Source organism: Cottoperca gobio, chromosome 6, assembly GCF_900634415.1.
Source record: "Cottoperca gobio chromosome 6, fCotGob3.1, whole genome shotgun sequence".
In the NCBI taxonomy this organism is placed as follows: Eukaryota; Metazoa; Chordata; class Actinopteri; order Perciformes; family Bovichtidae; genus Cottoperca; species Cottoperca gobio.
Genome location: NC_041360.1, coordinates 2895176 through 2917541, shown reverse-complemented (window position 1 = coordinate 2917541; position 22366 = coordinate 2895176). Strand labels below are relative to the sequence as shown.

General features: G+C 42.0%; 1 protein-coding gene across 1 annotated transcript in view; it reads right to left on the bottom strand.

Moving 5' to 3' along the window:
* Positions 1-22366, bottom strand: part of LOC115009730 (low density lipoprotein receptor-related protein 5) — a 58119-nt gene that overhangs the window by 3888 nt on the left and 31865 nt on the right. The window contains exons 12-28 of the mRNA XM_029433925.1: positions 10872-11088; positions 10585-10738; positions 9780-9915; positions 9385-9629; positions 8424-8608; positions 7180-7328; positions 6773-6950; positions 6192-6388; positions 4861-5066; positions 4139-4329; positions 2736-2945; positions 2475-2600; positions 1780-2016; positions 912-1022; positions 577-816; positions 347-489; positions 117-214 (exon numbers count right to left, since the gene is read on the bottom strand). Coding sequence (XP_029289785.1) covers positions 117-214; positions 347-489; positions 577-816; positions 912-1022; positions 1780-2016; positions 2475-2600; positions 2736-2945; positions 4139-4329; positions 4861-5066; positions 6192-6388; positions 6773-6950; positions 7180-7328; positions 8424-8608; positions 9385-9629; positions 9780-9915; positions 10585-10738; positions 10872-11088 — 3023 coding nt within the window. The remainder of the gene's footprint in view (positions 1-116; positions 215-346; positions 490-576; positions 817-911; positions 1023-1779; positions 2017-2474; positions 2601-2735; positions 2946-4138; positions 4330-4860; positions 5067-6191; positions 6389-6772; positions 6951-7179; positions 7329-8423; positions 8609-9384; positions 9630-9779; positions 9916-10584; positions 10739-10871; positions 11089-22366) is intronic.

The following is a 22366-nucleotide window of genomic DNA, read 5'->3' as shown; positions in this document are numbered from 1 at the left end:
AGCATGGATTTGAAACGACCTAGCAGGAGGAATAATCGGTAAGCTAACAATAGAGGTCTGGTCTTGGTCAAATGTTTGCCGGTGAGTTGGATATGGTCTGTGTGAGTGTATGTCACCTGTATGATCTGGTGGTGGAAGGGCTGTTGGAGGAGTAGAAGATCTCTGTGTTGTAGAGAGAGCGGTCAGTAGCCGGGGACGGAGGAGGGTTCAGGATCTGCAAACAGAAAATATGAAAAATGTTATGTTATCTGATGGTGTGTGTGTGTGTGTGTGTGTGTGTGTGTGTGTGTGTGTGTGTGTGTGTGTGTGAGAGTGTGTGTGTGTGTGTGCGCGTGTGCGCTTGTACCTGAGGGTAGAAGGCTCCCTTGGTGGATGACGAGCTGCTGGATGAGGCTCCAGTCACATGGTTCCTGTCATATAGAGGAGCTCCACTGCTGCTGCTGCCCATCAGGCTGACTGAACTCATCATGGACTTCCCACAGGAAATACCTGCACACACACAGCAGTCCACATGTTACTGCTACCATATCATGAGTGCTGTTAGAAGTACAGCACCACGGCTGCTGTGGGTCTTACCTTGGAAGGTGCCATGCTGCGAGCTGCTGGGGGCGATGAAATTGAGGGGCACATGGGGCGTCCCACTGATGTACTCATGAGGAAAAGTTCCACTGGGGCCCTTGTAGCGTCGACACACCACACGCTGACAGACAAAATAGGCTCCCCCGATCACAAAGACGAGCAGGATGATGGCGATAACTGGGCCGATGGTGTTGGGCCCCGTGTTAGGGATGCCACTGGAGGGGGGAGACACATACTCTACACACGGAACAGAAACAAAGGATGCAGGAGTCAGGGACAGAAACAATACATGCGTGCTTACAATATAGTATGTTGTATTTAAATGTTTTTACCACAGGCGAGCTCATCTGACCCGTCGGGGCAGTCAGAGTAATTGTCACACTGCTGTTTCTTAGTGATGCACTGGTTGTCACCACAGCGGAACTGGTTAGGAGGGCAGATGGCTGCAGGGGAACAGAAACAGAGGCAGAGATCTTTGTCAGTTTTAACTCATAATAAGGTCTTTATGGCAACATGTTGGAAGAAAAGCCTCCAGATTATACCCAGCAGCTAAATAGAATTAAGACAGGATTAATTTCATTATTCATATCTGACCTTTCCGTGGTCCAACATGTCTTCTATGAACATCAGCTTAATGTGATATATTAAACACACGCTTCATGCATTCATTTGGACAAATAGTGCTCTAACAAAAATGACTAACTGGGGCTTAGTTTTAACAACAAGGGAGCAGTATGTATATTGTGCAGCTGTATTTATACTAATGAGGGGAAACAAGTTGCAGGGGACATTTTTAGTCTCGGGCCCTTGGGTTATTGAATTTCATCAGTTCTTTGCATTTTCTGTGGATGTTTTTTAGATAAGAACCCTTTACATCTGCACAGTCCTGACTGCGAGCCTGTACGTATGTAGAGACGAGTGAAAGAACTGGAGGCTGTGAGCTAAACCGACTGCTGTAACGTAAACTGCAGGAGAGATTTCTGTGCACTTCCTTTACAGAATGTATGTGTGGGTTAAGAGTCTGCTGCTGCTGTAACACAGATACAATAAAATACACATCCATTATAGGACTGTGTCTTAAGGAACACTTGGCTGATCCTGAACTGTATTTCTATGTATCATAGAACCACTAAGTGGATAAAACCACCACGTCAACTGAGCTCATATTCACAGTTTCAGTGTGTTCAAGTGTGAACCTACTTTCACAGTCCTGCTCATCAGAGTGATCAGCACAGTCAGGTTCACCATCGCAGCGCCTTTGAGCATCAATGCAGCCTCCTTTGTCACACTGGAACTGGAAGGCTGAGCAGACGGGGCAGTTCTCCTCATCACTGCTGTCGTCACATTCAGGGAAGCCGTCACACCGCCAGGCCATAGGAATACAGTCGATCTCCCCTGTGGAGCAGGTGAACTGCTCTGTGGAGCAGGTGGGAGGCTCTGACAGAGAAAGAGGATGTTCACAGTCAGGAGGTGGAGAGGACAAAGAGGAAGAAGCAGTGAAATGAAAGGTTTCAGGAGCCACAGAGATCAGAGCATCCTGCCGCAGTCAGACTTAAATCTGTGGTGGGGCTAAAAGCAGAGGGGACAGGAAATAGTTTGGGTTGGGCTGTAAACACAAACTGCGGGAGCTAGCATTGGCTAGCATGCTAACAAAAGCAGTCCACAAAGTTGTGCTGCTTGTATTATTTCACCATGTGGTTATAAACAAACGATGTTTCCTGGATGTGAGGTCACTCCCACCCCCCCCCCTCTCAAACTAACTGGGTGTTGGCGAGCCTTGTGATTTTGCGTGTCAGACTTCCCTGCTCTGCCCAAAGCAAAGCAGCCGGGTCAATTCATGCGCAGAAGCAAATGTGGATCTGACCATAATCCTGTTGGTGTGGTTCGTTGCTTACCTCCACAGTGCAGCAGGTCCTGCAGTAACACCAGGTGCATGGGACAGGAGCAGCGAGGGGTGCCATCACCCTTAGCAATGCAGATGTGAGAACAGCCCCCGTTGTCATGGGAACAAGGGTGGGATGCTGGAGAGAGGAAACAGTCATTATACACTTTTCTGCCAAACTACGTCCTCAACAAAGCCCCACTAATAAAGCCTGCAATCAACTACTCAGTATATGTAAGTAACTGATGGTGAGAGCCAGAGGCAGAGTCCGTACCAAACTCCTGGGGATCCATCTCTTCCACAGCGTGGATGGAGGTCAGGTATGAGATCCGTCCCTGTATGCGTGTGCGTCCATCTCCGGTCAGTTTGTCCACCCTCTCGATCATCTGCTGTTGCCGGTCGATCCAATACAGATGATCTCCCAGAACTGTTAGCCCCATTGGCTGGAGAATGTTGGAATCCTGGAGGACGATTCGATTGGCTCCTGGGAGACATGGCACGATGTCATGAGAATATGAAAACATCCTGACCAATTCAGTTTAAAAAACAAAACAACACCTGATATTTTAAATAAGGGTCCTTTAAATGAGATTTTTTAAAGACTTATAATTAAGATCAAGATATACACAAAGCACATCATTTTGCATTTGACTTCACTTAATACAAAATGTATCTTCTGTCATCATGTCTTGCCGATCATCCTGTTGCACCGACAGGGAAACATCCCTTAATGTAGGCTGTGATACTCTCTTATCTGTCACGTACTCTTGAACGTCTGTCATATAATGGATTTCTTTACCCTCTAACTTCACGTGAAACCATTCACTCTTTATTTGTAGAGTACAGTGCTGCTCTGATGACCCCTCATTTCTGCTGACACTGCTGAACTGGTTTTCTGATTTCCTACTGCAGCTCTACGCTTCTCGTTGGTTACATTACTGTGAATGAAACCTGCACACAAATATAGCCTTATATGGCACTGCGACCCAATGATTCCAACCTCAAATATATCTTTAACATTTCTTGTTACTTACAGATACTGTTTGAATTTCTATTGCTGTGGTTGGATGAGCCAAAGTAAATAAATAGCGAGGCTTTGTTACAGCCCACACAGTGCTGCAGTCTCTGTTCTTTGGTCTCGGCTTTACAAATAATACCAATCTGTGTGTGGAATGGCTTCAGTAAATCTGGTTTTGGTTGCGATTTCAATGTGGCTATGAATAAGAGATGGGAGTGTGGTCTTTTGATTCCACTGGCACCGGCATCTCAATCTAATGACAGTCTCCAAATAAATGTGTTTGTAAATATATAATCAAGTGTTTGAACTGTTAACAGACAGCCGACAGTCTCCTACAGAAACTCTCAAATGATATGATTTCTTTCTTCCTTTTATTAAAATTCTTGTTTGTTGTAATCTAACTGATAGTTATTGATGCTGTTGATACATGAAATGCTCTTAAGACATTGACAATGTAACATTGTTTGCTTCATGTATCGTAAAAGTGCTTATTCAGACATGAAACAGCTAAACAGTTAAAGTGACATCAGATTAATGTAAAGGGCTAAACAGGGCTCAATACATGTCATCTATTTTTTATATCATTATTGCTATATAATTATTTCTTTATGTGTCAAACTAAACATCTGTGGTTTCTTGTCATACTGTTACTAACTCACCTGTCAGGTCGCTGCTCTCGATGCGTTTGAGGTCGGCGTCGACCCAGAACAGTTTTCCCAGTTTATTGTCCAGAGCCAGAGCCACAGGTCTGATGAGCCCGGTGGTGAACAAAGACTCTCTCTCTGTCCCATCCAGACTGGCTCCTTCGATCTTAGCTGAACGATCCTGCACTGTGGTGAAATACATGTACCTGCAGAGGGGGGCACACCCCAGTAAGTTCAAAGTTATACATTTCAAAACCCTCATTGGATGTTCCACACATAGAGTACAACACATATATACAGTATGTGTGTGTGTGTGTGTATATATATATGCACAGTATGTATGTGTGTGTGTGTGTGTGTGAATATATATATATATATATAAGTCAGGGGCATCTAGGAGAGCGATTAATATGCGTTAATATTTTGAACGCGTTATTTTTTCTGTGATTAATTAATCGTAATTAACGCGTTAATTCGACAGCCCTAATATATATATATATATATATATATATATATATATATACTGTATATATATATATATATATATATATATACAGTATATATATATATATATATATATATATATATATATATATATATATATATATACAGTATATATACAGTATATATATATATATATATATATATATATATATATATATACTGTATATATACTGTATATATACTGTATATACCCATATACCTTTCTTTTGTGGAGTAAATACAAATGAGCTCACCCTTTCTCAGCGTTGACCACAATGGCCCGTGGCTTGTCAGTGTCGTCCTTCAGGACCACGCCCACAGTGTGTCCGTCCATCCTCTGGACGTTGATGGTGTTGGTGGTCTCACAGGTCCAGTAAATGTGGCGGCTGTAGGGGTCCAGGCTCAGGTCATGAAGCTGGTTGTCCACTGGCTGAACACTGCTGCTCACTATCATAGAAGACTGGAGGTACAAACAGCACGGTCACAAGTCATGTGAAGCTTTACAGGCTTATGGCTTCTTTCAGACACAACGTGATTTGAGCTGCGTTCACCGCTGGGTTCAGCACACACAACAGCACCCAAAGTAGAACCTGGTTGCGCCCACGCTTTGCTTCTACGAGACAAAAAGCTGTCGTTGCACTGTGCAAGCCATTGGAGATACTGAGTTTCAGAGTGCAGCGGTGCCATTGTCGCATTGTTTCTGAAAGGGCCTTTGGGATAATCCTCATGGCTGATAATGGTCTTTACTGCGGACCACCTCTATAGGATGGAGGTTACTCACTTAGCAAATTAATACAATCTCTATTGCAATGTATTGACCATTTATTTAGTCACAAGTGGAGAAATCATTAAATATAATGTGGGAGGGCTTTCTTTAATATTATGTAAAGATGGACTGAAACATTTTTCACTGGGAATCAGAAGAGCGCTAATCCTCCTACAGTTATTAGTTATGTTATTAGAAGTCTCCATTTGTTCAAGTGTTTATTGGTGAATAACAGAACAAAAGTATCAAACCAATAGGTACTCCTATATTTGTCATAAAGGCGTGGCTATGTGTTTGATTTGTTCTGGCAGCCTCAGAGCGAGGGACAGAGCTTGAACGCAGGTGACTCACATGAAAAACAATACTAAATCAATAGCACAAATTAAGTTATCCATGCCCACAAATGATTCATTTGAGTGCAATTTTTTTGTATTATGTTGTATAAATGATTTACCATTAGACTGTTGCTGATTGTTTATCAAATTGTTGCAACTTCCATGCAGTACATTTCCAGATGAACCAACTGATAAGCTAACCGCACCATTAGTTTTGCTCTTGATAAGAAGAATCTTCCATAAACCACTTTGTTTGGGGAGGAGGATCAACACGCTAACCTTTTGTCCTCTGAGGCAAATTCTGTTGTAGGCTGGGACTCAGTAAAATATGTGTACTTTATTGTTGAAGGGGGGGGGGCTCGTTTATTGTTATTTTGACTTTATGTTTCAACGATAGCAAGCAACTAAGTTTAAGGAAAAACACGTTGACATGTCAACATCCACTCAGTAGCATATGCTGTCAGTGTATCAGGGTGAGTTGTACCATGGCTCCGTCGTCTCGGGCCCTGCGTATGTTCTGTCGTCCATCCAGCCAGTAGACCAGCCGGTCCAGCGGGTCGTAGCTGACCGCTCGGACGTTCCTCAGGACGTGGATGGGAAGGATGATGTCAGGACTCTGCTCTCCCAACACCATCCTACTGATACTGGCCTTCTGACTGAAGAGCAGGAAACTAGAAGGAGCTGCAGAAAGAGAGACAGAGGATGTTTCATGGATGGAGGAATGGAGAGAAGGAGTGGACACAGTGTTTCTCACAGAAAGGTTGAAGTTTGCTCTATGCATATTGTGAAATACAAACACGCAGGGTCAGAACAGCTGAAACTGTGTGTGTATGTGTGTGCATCTTCACATAGTCTGTGTACTGGCTGTTGAGTTTTTTACCTTGTATTTCAGTCATTTCTGTGGCGGAAACTCTGCCATTATTTGAATACCAGCTTTTATTTTAAAACAGCAGTACTACATGTTACTGCTTGGTTCAAGGACACCTCAACTAGACTTAATAAAGAAGGAGGTGTTTCTCATTTGTTTTTACAGCCAGGCCTGGCATTCAACGCCTCTTTACTTACAGCTACAGTTTCGTCCATCAGCGTTCAAAGTGTAGTGGGAGGCACAGCGGCACTGGGCACCAGCAGGCGTTGCCAGGCAAAGATGGGCACAGTTGCCGTTGTTATGGGAGCACTCGTTGGTACCCTCCTGACGGGAGGAGTGGAACACCAGGATGTCCAGCATCAGCTCCAGCTGGCCCTGAGGACAGGGATGAAACAGCCGTAAAGCTCAGTATCTCCGCATTAAATATACTATGACTGATTGATATTTTAAGCCAATGCTTAGGGATCCTATTAATGCCAAAAACATTCACTTTAAATGGAATAAACATCCAAAGTATCCAGTGTCTCCCCCAGAATTGAATTAAAGTATCTAAAAGAACAAGTTGGGAGCACAATAACAGACGTATTGAATTTGGGTTCATTACCTGCAGCACCACAGTGCGGTTGAGTCCGCTGCGTTTGTCTGCCCGTTCAATACTGCGCAGGTTAAAATCTGTCCAGTAGATGAAGTCCCGGTACTGAGTCAGCCCGAAAGGGTGAGGCAGGTCGTCTACTATGATCTCCCTCTGAAGGCCTGCAGAACATATGACAACATCTTTACACCTGTTCTTCATTCCATCGACATGTCATTATCAAAGCATTAGAGATTTGTATACAAATAATGTAGGTGTGTGTATAACATCAAAAACATCATAAAAACTATTATTTCCAAGGTCACAAATATACTTTTAACCTCAATTCGGACATTTAATTAACAACCAGGTTTGTGTATGTTAACGACACAGTAAAACTAATACAAGTTCTAATCCTGTGTATCTTTGCGCCAATAGTTGTCGGTGACTAGCTGATAGTGCTCTTTATATAAAACGTCTGCTCATGGGTTGTTATAGCTAGCAGAGCAATATCATGAGAGAGGTGTGTGTTTGTATATTGGTAAGTTAAAACGTTGTTGACATGATTCAGGTCTAATTTATTGAGTTCACCCTCCTCCTCCTGCCACAGATATAACTAAGAGGGCGAAGGAGGCGTGGGTGGAACTCAACTGTCCTCTACACAGCTTTGTATTGCGGCGCTGTAGTTGCTAAGTCACGCCAACTTTTAAGTGACCCTATCAAACTTGTATATGAGCTTTGAAAACGATATGGTTTGAAGGAGATGAGGTAGGAAAATGCAAATTTGTGGCCCAAAGAACATACAAACAGAAACAATCAATCACATAGTGATAAGTGCAGGTCAAGCTGTATTTGGTAGTGTTGATCCGGCGTACACTATTATATATATATATATAACTGAAGTCAAATATGGTCATACATTTGATTTGGAATATATTTGGATATATTTCTAATGGGACTGACCTTAATGTCACGATTTAGGACCTATTATAACTAAAAACAAAACATTTTAAGACTTTATGAAATTTTGAAAATCAAACGTGTTTTTTTAAGGAATCTTAACGATCTGCAGGAACAATGACAGTAATACCTACATTCTGCTGATGATTCATTATTCATTATGTTTCTTTAAGACGTGAAGACGAGAATTAAAAGTGTGTGTTGTGTCACTGCTCATGCATGGTAACTGCATGGTCGATAAGTGTGTTGGTGTGTGTGTGTGTGTGTGTGTGTGTGTGTGTGTGTGTGTGTGTGTGTGTGTGTGTGTGTGTCCAAACCTTGCATGTTGGTGCTTTCAATCATGCATGTGTCCAGGTCGGTCCAGTAGAGTCGATGGTCTACATAGTCAATGGTCAGTCCGTTGGCCCGGCCCACTTTATCCACCAGGGTTGTGATTGTGCTGCCGTCCATGTAGGCTCGGGCTATACGAGGTCGACCCCCCCACTCGGTCCAGTACATGTAGCTGCGGAGACAAAACATTGTTTCAGCCTGGGACACATGCGCAAGCTATCCATCTCTTGTGCAAGAGTTTCCCTCAAATCATTTGGTTCTGATACAATGTGTATTGGATCATTTATTCCAAAATTGTCCAGAATCTTTGTAACTTTTGTTTGGTTAAGTTCTGTGGAAGAAGACAACATTGTTGTCTTTATTAATGTGTGAGCATGGGTATGTGATCATAAAATGACATCAGATGCCTCCAGGCACGCGTGTTGACAGCGCAGCGCCATGACATCATCAAGTGAATTTAACACGCTGGCACAGGAACTTCACACTCACACAAACACAAACAGTGTCTTGAGGTGGTTTGGCTGGGGATGAACAGAGATTAACAAACAGATTTAATAGCATCATCCTTCTCTCAGCTGGAGGTTATGGGGAAAGGAGGCGGGACGCTGGCTGTTGTACCTACATACCAACACCATGACATTGCTACACTCTCACTACCTCAGACAGAGTGAAGAGACACACCACATGAAGTCACATGAAGACCTCCAGCATAAAACAGGTGTGTGACAGTGACGCACTTCCACAAACTGTTGTTATAAAATGCTGAGCTGCTTGAAGCTGCAGCTTTGTCCTGCCATACACTCTACTTTATACACTCGTCCATGTTGGAGGTGAAACATAAAGAGCATGTTCAAAATATATGAGGGACGTCAAATGTCCAGTTTGTAGATTTTGCACAAAACTTAATATTTCCAGCAGCTTTGTAAATGGTGTAGTTCCCTTTCCTACCCATTGGCTGGGTCCAGTGCGAGTGACCGAGGGTTGTCCAGTGAGCGCGGGTTGTCTAGATCCTTACAGACCAGAACCTGCCGGTACTGGCCGTCCAGCCGGGCCACTTCAATGCGGTTAGTGCCTGTATCAGCCCAGTAGATGTTACGACCCATCCAGTCAACTGCCATGCCTTCTGGGTAATCCAGCCCAAACTCTATGACATGTTCTACAGAGCTGCCATTCATATATGCTCTGCTGATTGTCTGAGAGAAAGAGAAAAGAGTTTGTGAGAAATTACCAAAATCCTAAATAAGGAATTAATTAAATGTTCAACTAAGGTCACGTAATATAAACAAACAGCAGGTATTCTGACATAACATAACATGTTGTAACATTTCTACAGCCCAGCTCACCTTGGCCTGTATGTCTGTCCAGTATATTCTCCTTTCAGAGACATCAAAGTCCAGAGCGGAGGCCTCTTTAACTCCTGTCAGAGGAATGGCCACATCGTTGCTGTTGGTACCCAAAGAGATACTCCTGATATTGTCCCTGAGAAGAAAAAACATTTAGCAAATTTAATGCAAGACCTCACCAACACTTATCCATTCAGTTTTCACACATGTATTGCAGTTCAGAGTGAAGGCAGAGCAGTTAGCCATCATCACTGAAGATGAGACGTCCTCAGAAGTCCAAACAGGCAGTTTTGAGATCAAGATGCAAAAACCGGCTTGAAACGTCAATATTCTTCATACACAACATCCACACACGAGAAGAAGCGTAAGCAGCACGTTAGCAGAGCTGCATTTTGACCCAAAAAGCAATCACTGGAGTTCGGTGCGTAAAACACAAGAACATAGGACTGCACAGTAACATGCAGGCTCTTACGCGGCCTGTTTAGATAGATGATGGATTAGTTAAAAATAGAGGTGTATCGGTTAGGTCAGATGTGCATGAGATGAACAACAACAAAAAAACACATGAGCCTGTGTAGACAAGTTGTAAGAGTGGAAATACCCACTAGACCAAGTCCTGTGTCAGATATCACAGTTTGAGATAACAAAAAGATACTACAGCCCTGCAAACAGGTCGGAGCCTTGCAGAGGAAGCAGCCAATGGTGCTGTGTGTCCTCGTCCCAGGTCTAGTCTGTTTTTAACATATTTTTTTTAATGTATATGGACAACATGAATGGTCCATTGCAGGTTGACAGGTAGGCGTACCTGTTGGTGAAGAGCAGGAAGGCCTCGGGCACCACACAGGTCTGCAGGTCTGACAGAAGCTCCATCCCCATTGGACAGGCACAGCTGACAGACTGCCGACACCAGAAACACAGATGGCTGCATCCGCCATTATCCACCGCACAGCCATTTGTACCTGGGCACCGATTGAAGGAGGGAAAGTTTTAACATTTATTTTATACAGAATTTTACATATTTTTCTTACTTTCAGTTTTGCTTAGCATGTTCTACTGTCGTGAAGAAATCCCCTAGAGATCTGTCTTCCTTACCGTACGTCTCTGTCACTTTTGTGGCCTTCAGCCCCATTAAATCCGGCAGCTGATCGATGATGATCTCCCGTACAGCCGTGGCTTTGTGGACCCTCTCGATGCTGCGTCTCTGCCAGTCAGTCCAGTAGATGTAATCACCCAGCAGAGTAAAACCAAAGATATGAGGCAGCTTGTCCTCCAGCAGAGTCTGTCTGTTACTGCCATCCACATTGATCACCTGAGACGGGAACAGAAAGAGGAGACAGAGAAACTTTAGGAGCTTTTCCAAGGATAGAGTTCACATTAAAAACTTGTTCTTACAGCTTTAAGTTCTTTATGGTCAAAACACTATGGTAGTATATAATAGGGAAACTGTAGGGGAAAAAACACTTCCTCTAATGTCCCAAAGTCTGTGATGACAACTTTACTGAAATGTCCTTGAGCAATACACCAAATACACCAGCTCAATGGTTGCTATTCTGTAGCTGACCCTGACCTTTGACCTTTGCGGGGAGGGGTCCTTTCCATCCAGAGAGTAATAAAAGAGCACATATGATACAGAGATTGTAAAAGAGAAGAGCAGGAGGAAACAGGATGGAGGGAGATACAGACTGATGAGGCAGAAAGCAAAACACAGGAAGTTGTGTCAAAAATGTGAACAAAAAATACCCAGGACAAAATAATAGAAACACCAGCTGAAAAGTGATTTTCAGCAAGAAGGGGAATTCCACCCATTTTAAAATAAGCATATTTCTTTTGCTGCCACGAGAGGCTTACTGTGATAACCAGCAAAAAATGTTGGACTTGGTGGACGTGGGTCGACCAAGAGGGTGCAGACATTTAACACTGTTATGACTGAGAGAGCTCAACATATGCACGGCATTTCAAAAAAGTGCAACAAAGAGAGAAACACGCTGCAAGAGTCACGAGAAGTCGAGTTTTTTTTTAACACACACACACACACATATATAATATATATTATAGCCTTTATATATTTTATTGTGAAACGCACTAATAACGTTTATATGAAAAAAAAAGCCTACTATACAAAGGATATACCGGTGTATCCTCAGTTGTTGCTCCTCCAGCCAGCCTCCTCGCTCCTTAGTCCTCGCTTTGAGAAGCATTTTAGTTATTAGGATTTCTTTACTTCAAGATGAAGCACTGAGATCCATTTCCCGATCACAAACCCGAGGACCAAGGAGACGAGGAGGCACACAATTGAGAAATGAGAAAGGCCCTTGTTGTTGTTATGGTTTGTGGCTAATAAAGTTATTAAAGTGGGCTATCCATCACATGGTTTATATTGCTATAATAAGCAAAAGGCTAACGTTAACAGCAGATATCTGCAATAATATCTGAATCAACTGTCTTATTGGTGAAGATGTTTCTTCTTTTGCTTGTGTTATGTCTATTTGCATGTGTTTTCTCAAAGCAGTGGTATTATTGTTGGTGCTGCTGTCGGATCTTTCTTTATGCTTCAGAGCTACCAACCACAGGACCGCATTGGTTTCCAAAAATAACATATTTTCTGTCCGTTGATTTTCATATGAACAAAAAGATGGATCTACTTGTTCATATATCGTTAGCACACTCAGCTCTAGTTGTAAAAAACTCTGACAACCAGAGCTGAAACGATCAGTCGGTTAAACAGCTAGTTAATCGACAGAAAAAAAATGAATAACCGTTTAAATCAGGGGGGGGGAACCTTTTTCATGTCAAGGGCCATTTTCTTTTTACAACATCCTTCGAGGGCCGTATTATTTATTGAACTCATAACCTCTGCAAACATTTTTAAAGACACAGCCCATTCATCTCACCTTTCTTTCATGCTGTGCAAAAAAGCAACTTTTTATCCTGTATCTTTCTGTTTTATCAGAAATCCTTTATTAGTCCCACAACGGGGAAATGTATCTCGTCACAGCTAAAGAACATATGAAGTAAAAAGATAAAAATTAAAATTAAAAATGAAATAGAATAACAAATAATATAAGTACCAAGTGGTTGATATAAATAATGTGAGTATTGCACATGGCAGTGATAACTGCACAGCAGTGGTGGAACAGTCTGTTCTTGGTGTGGTGGTCTACCTCTCTATCTGTCCATGTTTGTATGTTACGCTCTGCAGAGAGCTGCTTGTTGGGCCAAACTCCACCGAAGAGCGTTAACTTTATCCAAACGCACTCGTCCTTTCAGCTCGTGCAGTTTGACATGTCTCGTGCAGTAATGACGCTCGAGATTATCTTTCATCACCGCAAACACGTCCTCACGAACTAGGCACACTGGCCTTTTACTTCCACAAATAAATCATCGTTCGTCCATTTCTCCTGGAAAGTGACATTCCACGTCCAGCTTTCCATTTCACACTCGCCACTGACTGACGTCAATGACGTCTCGTTTAAAATTGAAGTTTTTTGTCATGACGTGACCACGTGATGACATGTTCCGCTCGTGTTGTGTTCAAGGACCCTGACTTTGGCCAGGAAAAAAAGTCTTTTTTCGGGGGGGGGGGGGGGGTTTTGTATGTGCTTATGAATTACCTCGAGGGCCGGATCAAATGGTCTCGCGGGCCGAGGTTCCCCTCCCCTGGTTTAAATAATCAATTAATTGCTTAAATATGCTTTTATGCTTCTTAAATGTGCAAACATGTAAGTTTTCCTTGTTTTACATTACAGTGAATTGATGTTTGGCTTTCAAAGTGTTCAGAGACAGCTGGAGTCAGCTGAAACCAAATGTGGGATCAGAGGATTTCTTAGTTTCTGGAAGAAATGAGGATTAAACACACAAAAGATTCTAGAAAAAAATAAAGGCTCACGATGCACAGTGGAGAAGACTGAAATCACAGTTTTGACAGTTTGTTGGATAAAGAAAAACATGAAAGAATCAATAACACTTCTTTATAGCGGTCATTGACTAACAGGAGTAACAGCCTCGTCAACCATCAGATCTAAAGAGCATTCAGCCTCAATGAGAAGTAGAGTTCAGCCAGTCGCATATCTCCAGGTGTCCTTTCTTAAAGAAACTCTCCTGTAAACGATCAAACTGTAGAATGAAACCCGGACAGGACAAAGCTGCTCTGTGAATGTTCCAAACATGTAGTTTAGAGATTCTTGTTAAATCGACATCATCAGTCAGTAACAGATGGAGAGACAACATTTTGTACCCATGCTGAGTGTGTGTGTATAGATGTGTGTGTGTGTGTGTGTCTGTGTGTGTGTGTGTGTGTGTGTGTATATATGTGTGTGTGTGTGTGTGTATATATATGTGTGTGTGTGTGTGTGTGTGTGTGTGTGTGTGTGTGTGTGTGTGTGTCAGTCACAAGGCCTCTATTACTAGGCCGTTGAAAACTGATACAGGCACCCCTGCCAACAAACCCCCCGCTGTCTGTGTGTGTGTGTGTGTGTGTGTGTGTGTGTGTGTGTGTGTGTGTGTGTGTGTGTGTGTGTGTGTGGTTGTGTGTGGTTGTGTGTGTGCATGTTTCTACGAGCAGAAAGTGAGAGCTGCAATTGACAAGACTGCAATTAGAACTTGTGTCCAGCCCTCTTCTTCACCGCCGGTGCTATTACTGGAATGGCGTCGACTGAAATAGACACACGCTTTTATTTTAGACACACTCCAGTCATCTGCAGCCTGTGTGCGGGTGTGTGTGTGTGTGTGTCTGCCTGAAATTTTTTCAGCGTGCCATGCCAGAGATTTCAGAAATGGGAGGAATTCTGTTGGACAGTTTGTGACACTATATGTGCACCACACACAGATATATTAAAACTGAATGCTTCATGCAGTGCAGTGTATAGAAGGCTGACAGGCTATTTTCCAAGTTAAAGCACAAGCAAAGAGAAAGTGATTCCCACACATGGTGAAATCACGGGCCAATCTATGAAATCTGTCCTTGTGTGTATCTTGCTGGCAGTGGCCTGGTACATGCAGTATGAGTACTGGAGTGTATAAGGCCATGTTCAGACTCACAATAACACTGCACAGAGGGCTCTGGCAGATTTGTTGCTGTAATGCAATGCAACATCTTCCAGCAGCGCACTGCATTTGCCAATCAAATGCGTGCAAGCGCACATTTCCAGTATATTATGTTGTAACAAGAACTGTGTTATTCTGCTGTTTACCTTGTGATCATAGAGACGGAGGGTAAACTTATTTTCTTCACATGAATTTGTGCAGCTTGGGAACACAAATGTCCCTCCAGAAACAATAAAGACTATATATCTTTTAACTCGAGACTTCTACATCATGACCCAATTCTCCAGTTTGTACAGGGAATAAAATATGGCCGCTGTTATGTTGGTGGAACAAGCGGCCAATCAGAGCTTTGTTGGCTGGATTAGGAAAGTTTGATGTCATCTAGTCAGCTACCTCCATGAAAACAGAACATTGCCACTATTTTGCAGCCCTCTACAGTGGGTGTCAGAAATGTGACCTCTGTGTGACTCACAAAGGAGTCCCACAACATAGAGGTGACCTTTGGTAACTGTGCATTGTGATAGTCTGTTACCACATAATGCCCATAAGGCTTTGGGCACCAGCACACTATTTCAAAATGTTTCACAAATTTCAGTTGCTTCCATTTAAATTTCCATCATTTCTTAGTCTACCACTGTGGTCCCTCTTTACAAACAAAACAACCCTAAAACCATGATGAGTTTAGACTTGTGGCTTTTATGAAATCAAAGGCTATTTTACAGACTTCCCTTCTGTTTTGAATAACTCCCAACCATATCCTTTCATTTTCATTCACATTATTATTGTTTTTATGGATGGCTATTTCATAGAAAATGTGCATGAAAACTTTCAACACTCCACTTTGAGAAAACTACTACAGAGACCATTTTAGCCTTTAAACCAGAGCCCAACCACTCAACACACACTCCCATGTACTTCCACAGGAAGAAAGGAAGCGACTGTAAAGGATAAGTTTGATATGAGCTGGAGCCGCTCAATGATTCACACAGAGTTTGATTTAATTTTGACATTGACTAATACCCCGCACCCTTCAGATGCTATGAACCAGAAGATAACATCTAGAATAAAAAATGCAGAATTAGAATGAGTGTTGTTGCTGTGATGAGGAGCAGGGTATGCAGCTATCTGTTTAGTGAATACTCATTTAAATATCCATTCAGAGGGCGGGGGTGAGCAAACAGAAAAAATAGACCATTCACTTTGATGGGCCTCTGATCCAAGGGAGGTTCCTGACCCCTCGACAAAAAAACTATTCATTTATCACTGTGACACAATTAGACATGGCCATCCCAGTGAAAAGATGGCAGAGACTCCCTTTCTCTGCCCTCTCTTGCTTGCTCTTTCTCTGCACTGCCTTTTTCAGGAAGAATTATGCACTGGGAGAGTGATTTTTTTCCCCCTGTCTTTTTTTGGGTGTGAGAACATCTCATTTCTTGATGGATACGGGGGAAAAGAGGACAAAAAGGCAGCAAGAGAGCAAACAGAAAAGTAACAAAGGTCTCATCAGACACGCAGGGAGAAGTCAGATCGTCGCAGGACAGTTCACATACGCTCTTCTCTGATAAACATAATGAAACACACAGGATGAATGGAATCCTGTGGAAAACAGGAGGGTCGCACAGTGTTTCACCCAGAAGCCGAAAGCCATTTCCATTCTAAGGATCACCTGACTTCAGCAATAATAAACTACACCATTTCAAGCTCTGAGAGGCTTACAGAGAACTGATGTAGGGCTGTAACTAAAGACTGTTTTCATTATTCACTGCTCTGTTAACCACTCTTTAGATCTGGTGATTAGTCGTTATGTCTATAAAATGTGAGAAAATAGTAAACAAAAAGATTGAAAAATAAAACATTAGCCTGAGCCCAAGTGTTGTCCAAACAACAGTCCAAAAAACTCAAAAGATTTCCAGTTTACAATGATATAAAGCAGCATATAAATACTGTTTAAAGGTGAGTTGTGTACTTTCTGCATCCCAGCCTGTGTCTTTAATTACTCTTGTGCTGGAGACTTTCTCACTCAGCGTTGATGCCTGTAAATGTGAAGTTTATATTACATACAGCACAAGTGCAGATGTATTATAACTAGCTACAGAGAACTTTGGTTTTATTTTTAATTGAAATGTGTTCATTTAAAAATGTGGAAATAACTTTCTATTTGGTATTCTATCAACAGGGCAAGACTGTAAACATCACACGGATGCTCATCCTTTTGATTATTAATAGAATAAAATTAATCAAAAACATTTAACTTGTCAACTGGAAACATATCAATTAGCTGACCCTAGTCCTAAACTGTGCTGGTCTGTGGACAAAACACACACATCACCACACACGCCCATAAACACACAGTGCTGCTATCTGTTTCCTACATAAGCAAACAGAGAACGTGACGACTCCCTGGGAGTGTTGACTTGTGTGTGGGTGTTTCATAATGGAGGAATTTCTCAGGAATGTGCAACCTGAGACAACCAATGTGTGACAGATGATACACTCAAGCCATCCAAGAAAACTGCCACCACTGAGTTCCAGCTGCTTTTGGCTGTGGCTGCAAGTTCATCTTTTTGCCAATAGCTTTCATGTCTAAGCTTTTTACATTCAAACATACTTTTTGATATTGTTTGTGATGCTATTGCTATTTTCAAACAGAACTTTTCATGTTCCTGATTAGGTACTATATGTCATATCATCTTTAAGAGTAACTTTAGATGTATATTTACATGTACAGTCACTTTATTACACTATGTATTGATCCTGGTCCCATACTTTGCAACAAATCTGTAAAAAATCTGATTTACCCGCCCCTGAATTATCATACTATGTCACACACGCACGCACGCACACACACACACACACACACACACACACACACACACACACTATGACACACACACACACACACACACACACACACACACACACACACACACACACTATGACACACACACACACACACACACACACACACACATAGCAGAGTACTGTCACCATAAGGAGTAGGCAAGCATGCAACTGAGAGTAGCGTTAGTAGAAATACTACCTATACTAGACATTTACAACTTCACTACAAATCAAACATTACAAGCATGCAACATGTAGTAGCAATCAGCAGACCTGAGGTCAGTGGAAAGTGAGTCAACAGAAAGCCAATGCTCAGGATGAACAGAATGACTTAATGTCGCTCAGTTTCTCAATGAGTTGCTGATGTAGCCATCTTTAGTGATCAAATCCTCTTGCTGATGGAGAAACACGTGTCTGATTCCGCTGTCTGGAACCTTTTTACGTTTAAAGACAAGGGTGACAGTAACAAGCACAGATAATATAATCACGGTTTTTCCATGCTGTCACTACCAAGTTATACAGCAACATATGTCCATAAAAAACCATCAGGCAAGTACGAAGTCAAAGAAAACAAAATCACTCTCACATGTCCACTGAATGACTTGTATAAAGTATATACAGTTGACGTGGCTTGTTTGCTTTAGTCTGGAGGCCGTACCGAAAGGACATTATGCATATTATTTATGGCTGTCAATTGCCATCAATCTAATTTGAAATAATAAAATAGTTTGCATATATTGCTTAGCCGTACTTAACTGTGGAGTTGCTGCTTGGTTGTAAGTCTGCAGTATGCAAGCTCCAGCTGCCATATTTCACATTAACCTTTCAAAATAAGGGGAAACTATATACAGAGTTTAATCAAATGAAGTTCTCTAAAGTCCAGGAAAGCTAATGAATTCTCTGTGGACTCTGTTGTCTTCACAGCGCTGGTCTGCAGTAGCATTAGTTACCATGTAATGTCATTGGAGATTTCAATTGAAATTTTATTATATTATATTTTATGACCCTGGTTTAACTAGTAGTAGAATAACATGTAGTTATTTTATTACTGTCTGTTGCCTTGAATTTAAGAGATTTAAGTTTTTTATTCAGTTATATTTGGGTCGGTTTATACACGCTAAATATTGCCACAAAGTGTCACTATTATATTACATTATTATATGTTGAGAAAAATGAGTAATCCCAATAACACCGTTGGAATAGACATTTAAGGCCATTTTAAGTGGCTGTAGTTGTATAGAAAATCAGTTGACTTGACCTCTATTGTGTGTCTCATCCACTTGAGACACAGTAGAAATAATCACAAACAGCTGTGGGCTAGCAGCTGCTATTGCTTGCTCACCACAACAGTGCTTACATCAGACCACAATATTACCATTCTAATAGGAGACATAAGATTAGCCACAACACACACACACACAGATGTGAGCCAGAGGCTGTGCTCCCAGAGGAAATGAAACATGCAGCTACTGTCACTTTGTGGTAGCAGGGATGGAGGAGAGCATAGAGCAGGGAGACAGACAGAGAGGAACAGGATGGAAGGAACAGGGAGGAGACAGAGCTGGCAGGACACACTGGAAACTCTGAGCAACAACAGGTGTTTCTGTTATTTCTCTAACCTGAGAGCTACACACACAGTGAGCTCAGTCGGGATTTATTGAAACATGTCAAGACCGTGTCAGGAGCACAATCAGTCATCATGTTATGATGTTACCAGGAACATTTCTAAACCTCTTAACTTGCAGGTTGATTATGGTGTATGATATAGGATTATGATGGAGTGGTTGTGTGATACTACACTGCTCTACAGTGGGCTATATATAATAAAAGTGCATCATGTTCAGGGGGTGGACTTGTATTATATAGTGCATCTAAAACCCTGCAATTATTAGTACACAGTATCTATGAGGATGTTTATGTGAAGTTGACTTAGTTATGTGGTAATTACTGTATGCTCACTAATACAGTACAATAACTAATATACACTGTATGTCCTGTAAGATGGAGCCCCCACCAGCAACACCCTGTAAACCCTTTTGAGACTGCCTTTAATAATGGACAGTATAAACAATCTTGACTGGACTTGATCAAACTTGCCCTGAATGTCAACCTGCCAATTCTTGTTGTGCTTAGCAGTAACATCTAACGTGTTTGAGTGTTGTCAGGATACTTTCTATGTTAATGCTGTAGGATGTTATACAAGTGTCGTATTGCACACTCCTCCTACTACTACTACTACTACGTATACTATATGTAAGGTAAAGGCATCCACCATATGACCATCTGTATATCAATTACTCACCATGTGTGACTTTGATTACTTTTCCTCACGTGCCTCCACGGTGCAAAAGGAATCCAAAAACAGAGTAACGTCTTGATGAATTCAAGTAAATGGAGGGCGCGTTTAACAACAGAAAAACTACATCCAAACATCTGTTTACAAACTGTCACACAACGTGCAGTACAATCCAAGTCTCATTTATCCAGTCGTATGCTCTCTACTTCACAAACACGAGACTTATACCTCAAACATTACTATTTAAAACACTTAGCACGCCTGAGACTGTTTATGCGGAATTGTTTTAAATAGTAAGGTTTTAGCAAAAATGTTTATGAAGCCGTGAGCGTATGTTGGGATAAATGATCAAAGCAAGACTTCTTCCTGTATTCTTTGTTCACCGTGGAGTCATGCAAGAGTCATTTTGTCGAGAATTTAGGGTAACACAGGGTGAGTAATTGAGATACAAATGGTCATTTTGGGGTTTAGTCGCTGTAAATGCTGCAATTGAAGAGAAGCTGCCCAAATGTTCCTACCACAGGAAAGCTCCACACTAACACTTCTCTGTCCACAGATGTTACACAACATATCATAGAAACCAGGACAGCTGGAATGCAGAGCTTAGCTGTAGAAAATATCAACATCACTTTAACTAATTCAAATATAGCCACACTTTATGCTCCATGTGCACTGCATTATGTAGGAAAAGAATGTTGGCACAATAGGATACAGCATTGTCGGATACAGAATATATTAAAAGCCTCAGAATCCGGGCCAAGAGAAACTCAATCAGCCTGGAATATAGTGCTCACACATGGTATAAAGTCAATATGTCAACAATACAATCCGTACAATACACCAATAGAGGACAGAGCCAAGCTCGGTTTCACTTGTAATAGTCGGACTGGTATGATTCATATATTCATCAAGCATCTCCAGGTGGTTGGTCACAGCAGGGAACAGCCAACTTAGTTTGTTTGCTGCCTGTCAGGGAGTTGGAGCTGATATGTGTGTTTGCCTGCTCCATTATTACCACTGCCAGTGTTTTAAAGAGAAGCTCCACCATCTCACAAAGCCGCCTCAAATCGTCTTTCACGGCCCTCACAGAGGATAAAGCATGAGGGCAGCACAGAGCCACTCAGAGGCCAACGTCCACACAACACTTCATTTCAATCTTTTATCTAATTGATCCATTGAGCTAGCACAGTTTGCCAGGCAGCTCGAAGAGGCCGAGCTGATCCAAAACACTGATCTTCATTGTTGTTTCAAGTTTAATGTGTCAACGTCTATATGCTACATTTGTAGATGAATTAATGTTCTAATGTTATTCTGCATACCACATGTCCTGAGGCAGCTAGTTATATGCTCATACTGTTTGCCGTATATAACATAGTCCAGCTTCAAAATCTTGTCTTGGTAGTGTTATGTTAACCCCTAACCTCCTGGATTAGCCTCATCTTTGTTTTCTGTTTTTGTTTGCTGAATTCTGTTCCCATTTCCTGCTACAACATTCTATTTCAAGCTGAGCTCAAGGTGATGTTTTCAAAAGACAACACAGACAAATACAAAAAGATTCTTATTTGCTTATGTTTCAGCGGATTAAGCTGTTTGTAATTGAGCGGTAGACTTAACAATTTACTAATGATCCCTCCTTTCCTTTTTGTTGTATTTGATTGTATTGTTTTTTAAGTAAATGTTGATCATTTCTTAATAGATCTGACCTATATGTGTTTGTAGTGTGGGAGGAAACGGGAGCACTCGGAGTAAACCCTTGCAGGCAGGAAACAGGAAGCAGGTCCAGGTTTGAACCTGGACCTGCTTCCTGTGGGGCTGCAATGCTAACGGCTGTCACATGCTATCGATCTTCATGTTACGGTTGTTTTCTAGGTTAAAAAATAAAATAGGCGGCGTTTTGTGAGCTTGTCTCTGCTGCACCTGTTTGACCAGCCGGCACACCCACCCACAAAGGTAGGGTGATGTCCGTCCTCCCTGGCTTCCGTCCAGCTTCTATGCATTGAACTTGTCAGGGGGTTTGTTCTTAAATTTCAGGGACTGGATTTCAGATTGGAGGGCCTCGTTCTCCCTGGTCTTTATCTGTAGCAGAACTTGGAGCGTGTCCACCTGAGTGAGCTCATCTTCACCCTGAGCGCTAAGCAGCTCCTGCTGAATAAATGAGCCTTTTTCAACCCAAAGCTTCCTGCTCAGCTCTGGGATCTGACGAAGCATAGCTGCATTTTCCTGGCACACCACCTCTTTCTGAACCATGACAGTCTCACACTTTTCCAGAGGCGTCAAGTTGACAGTTCAGCAACCCAGTTTCACCGTCACGGAGCTTCTGTTTCAGGTGGAACGTTTAGTCCAACTCTTCTCTGAGTTTTTGTACCAGCTCTTTGTGAACAAGTCTTTTCTGCTCCATCACTGAGGC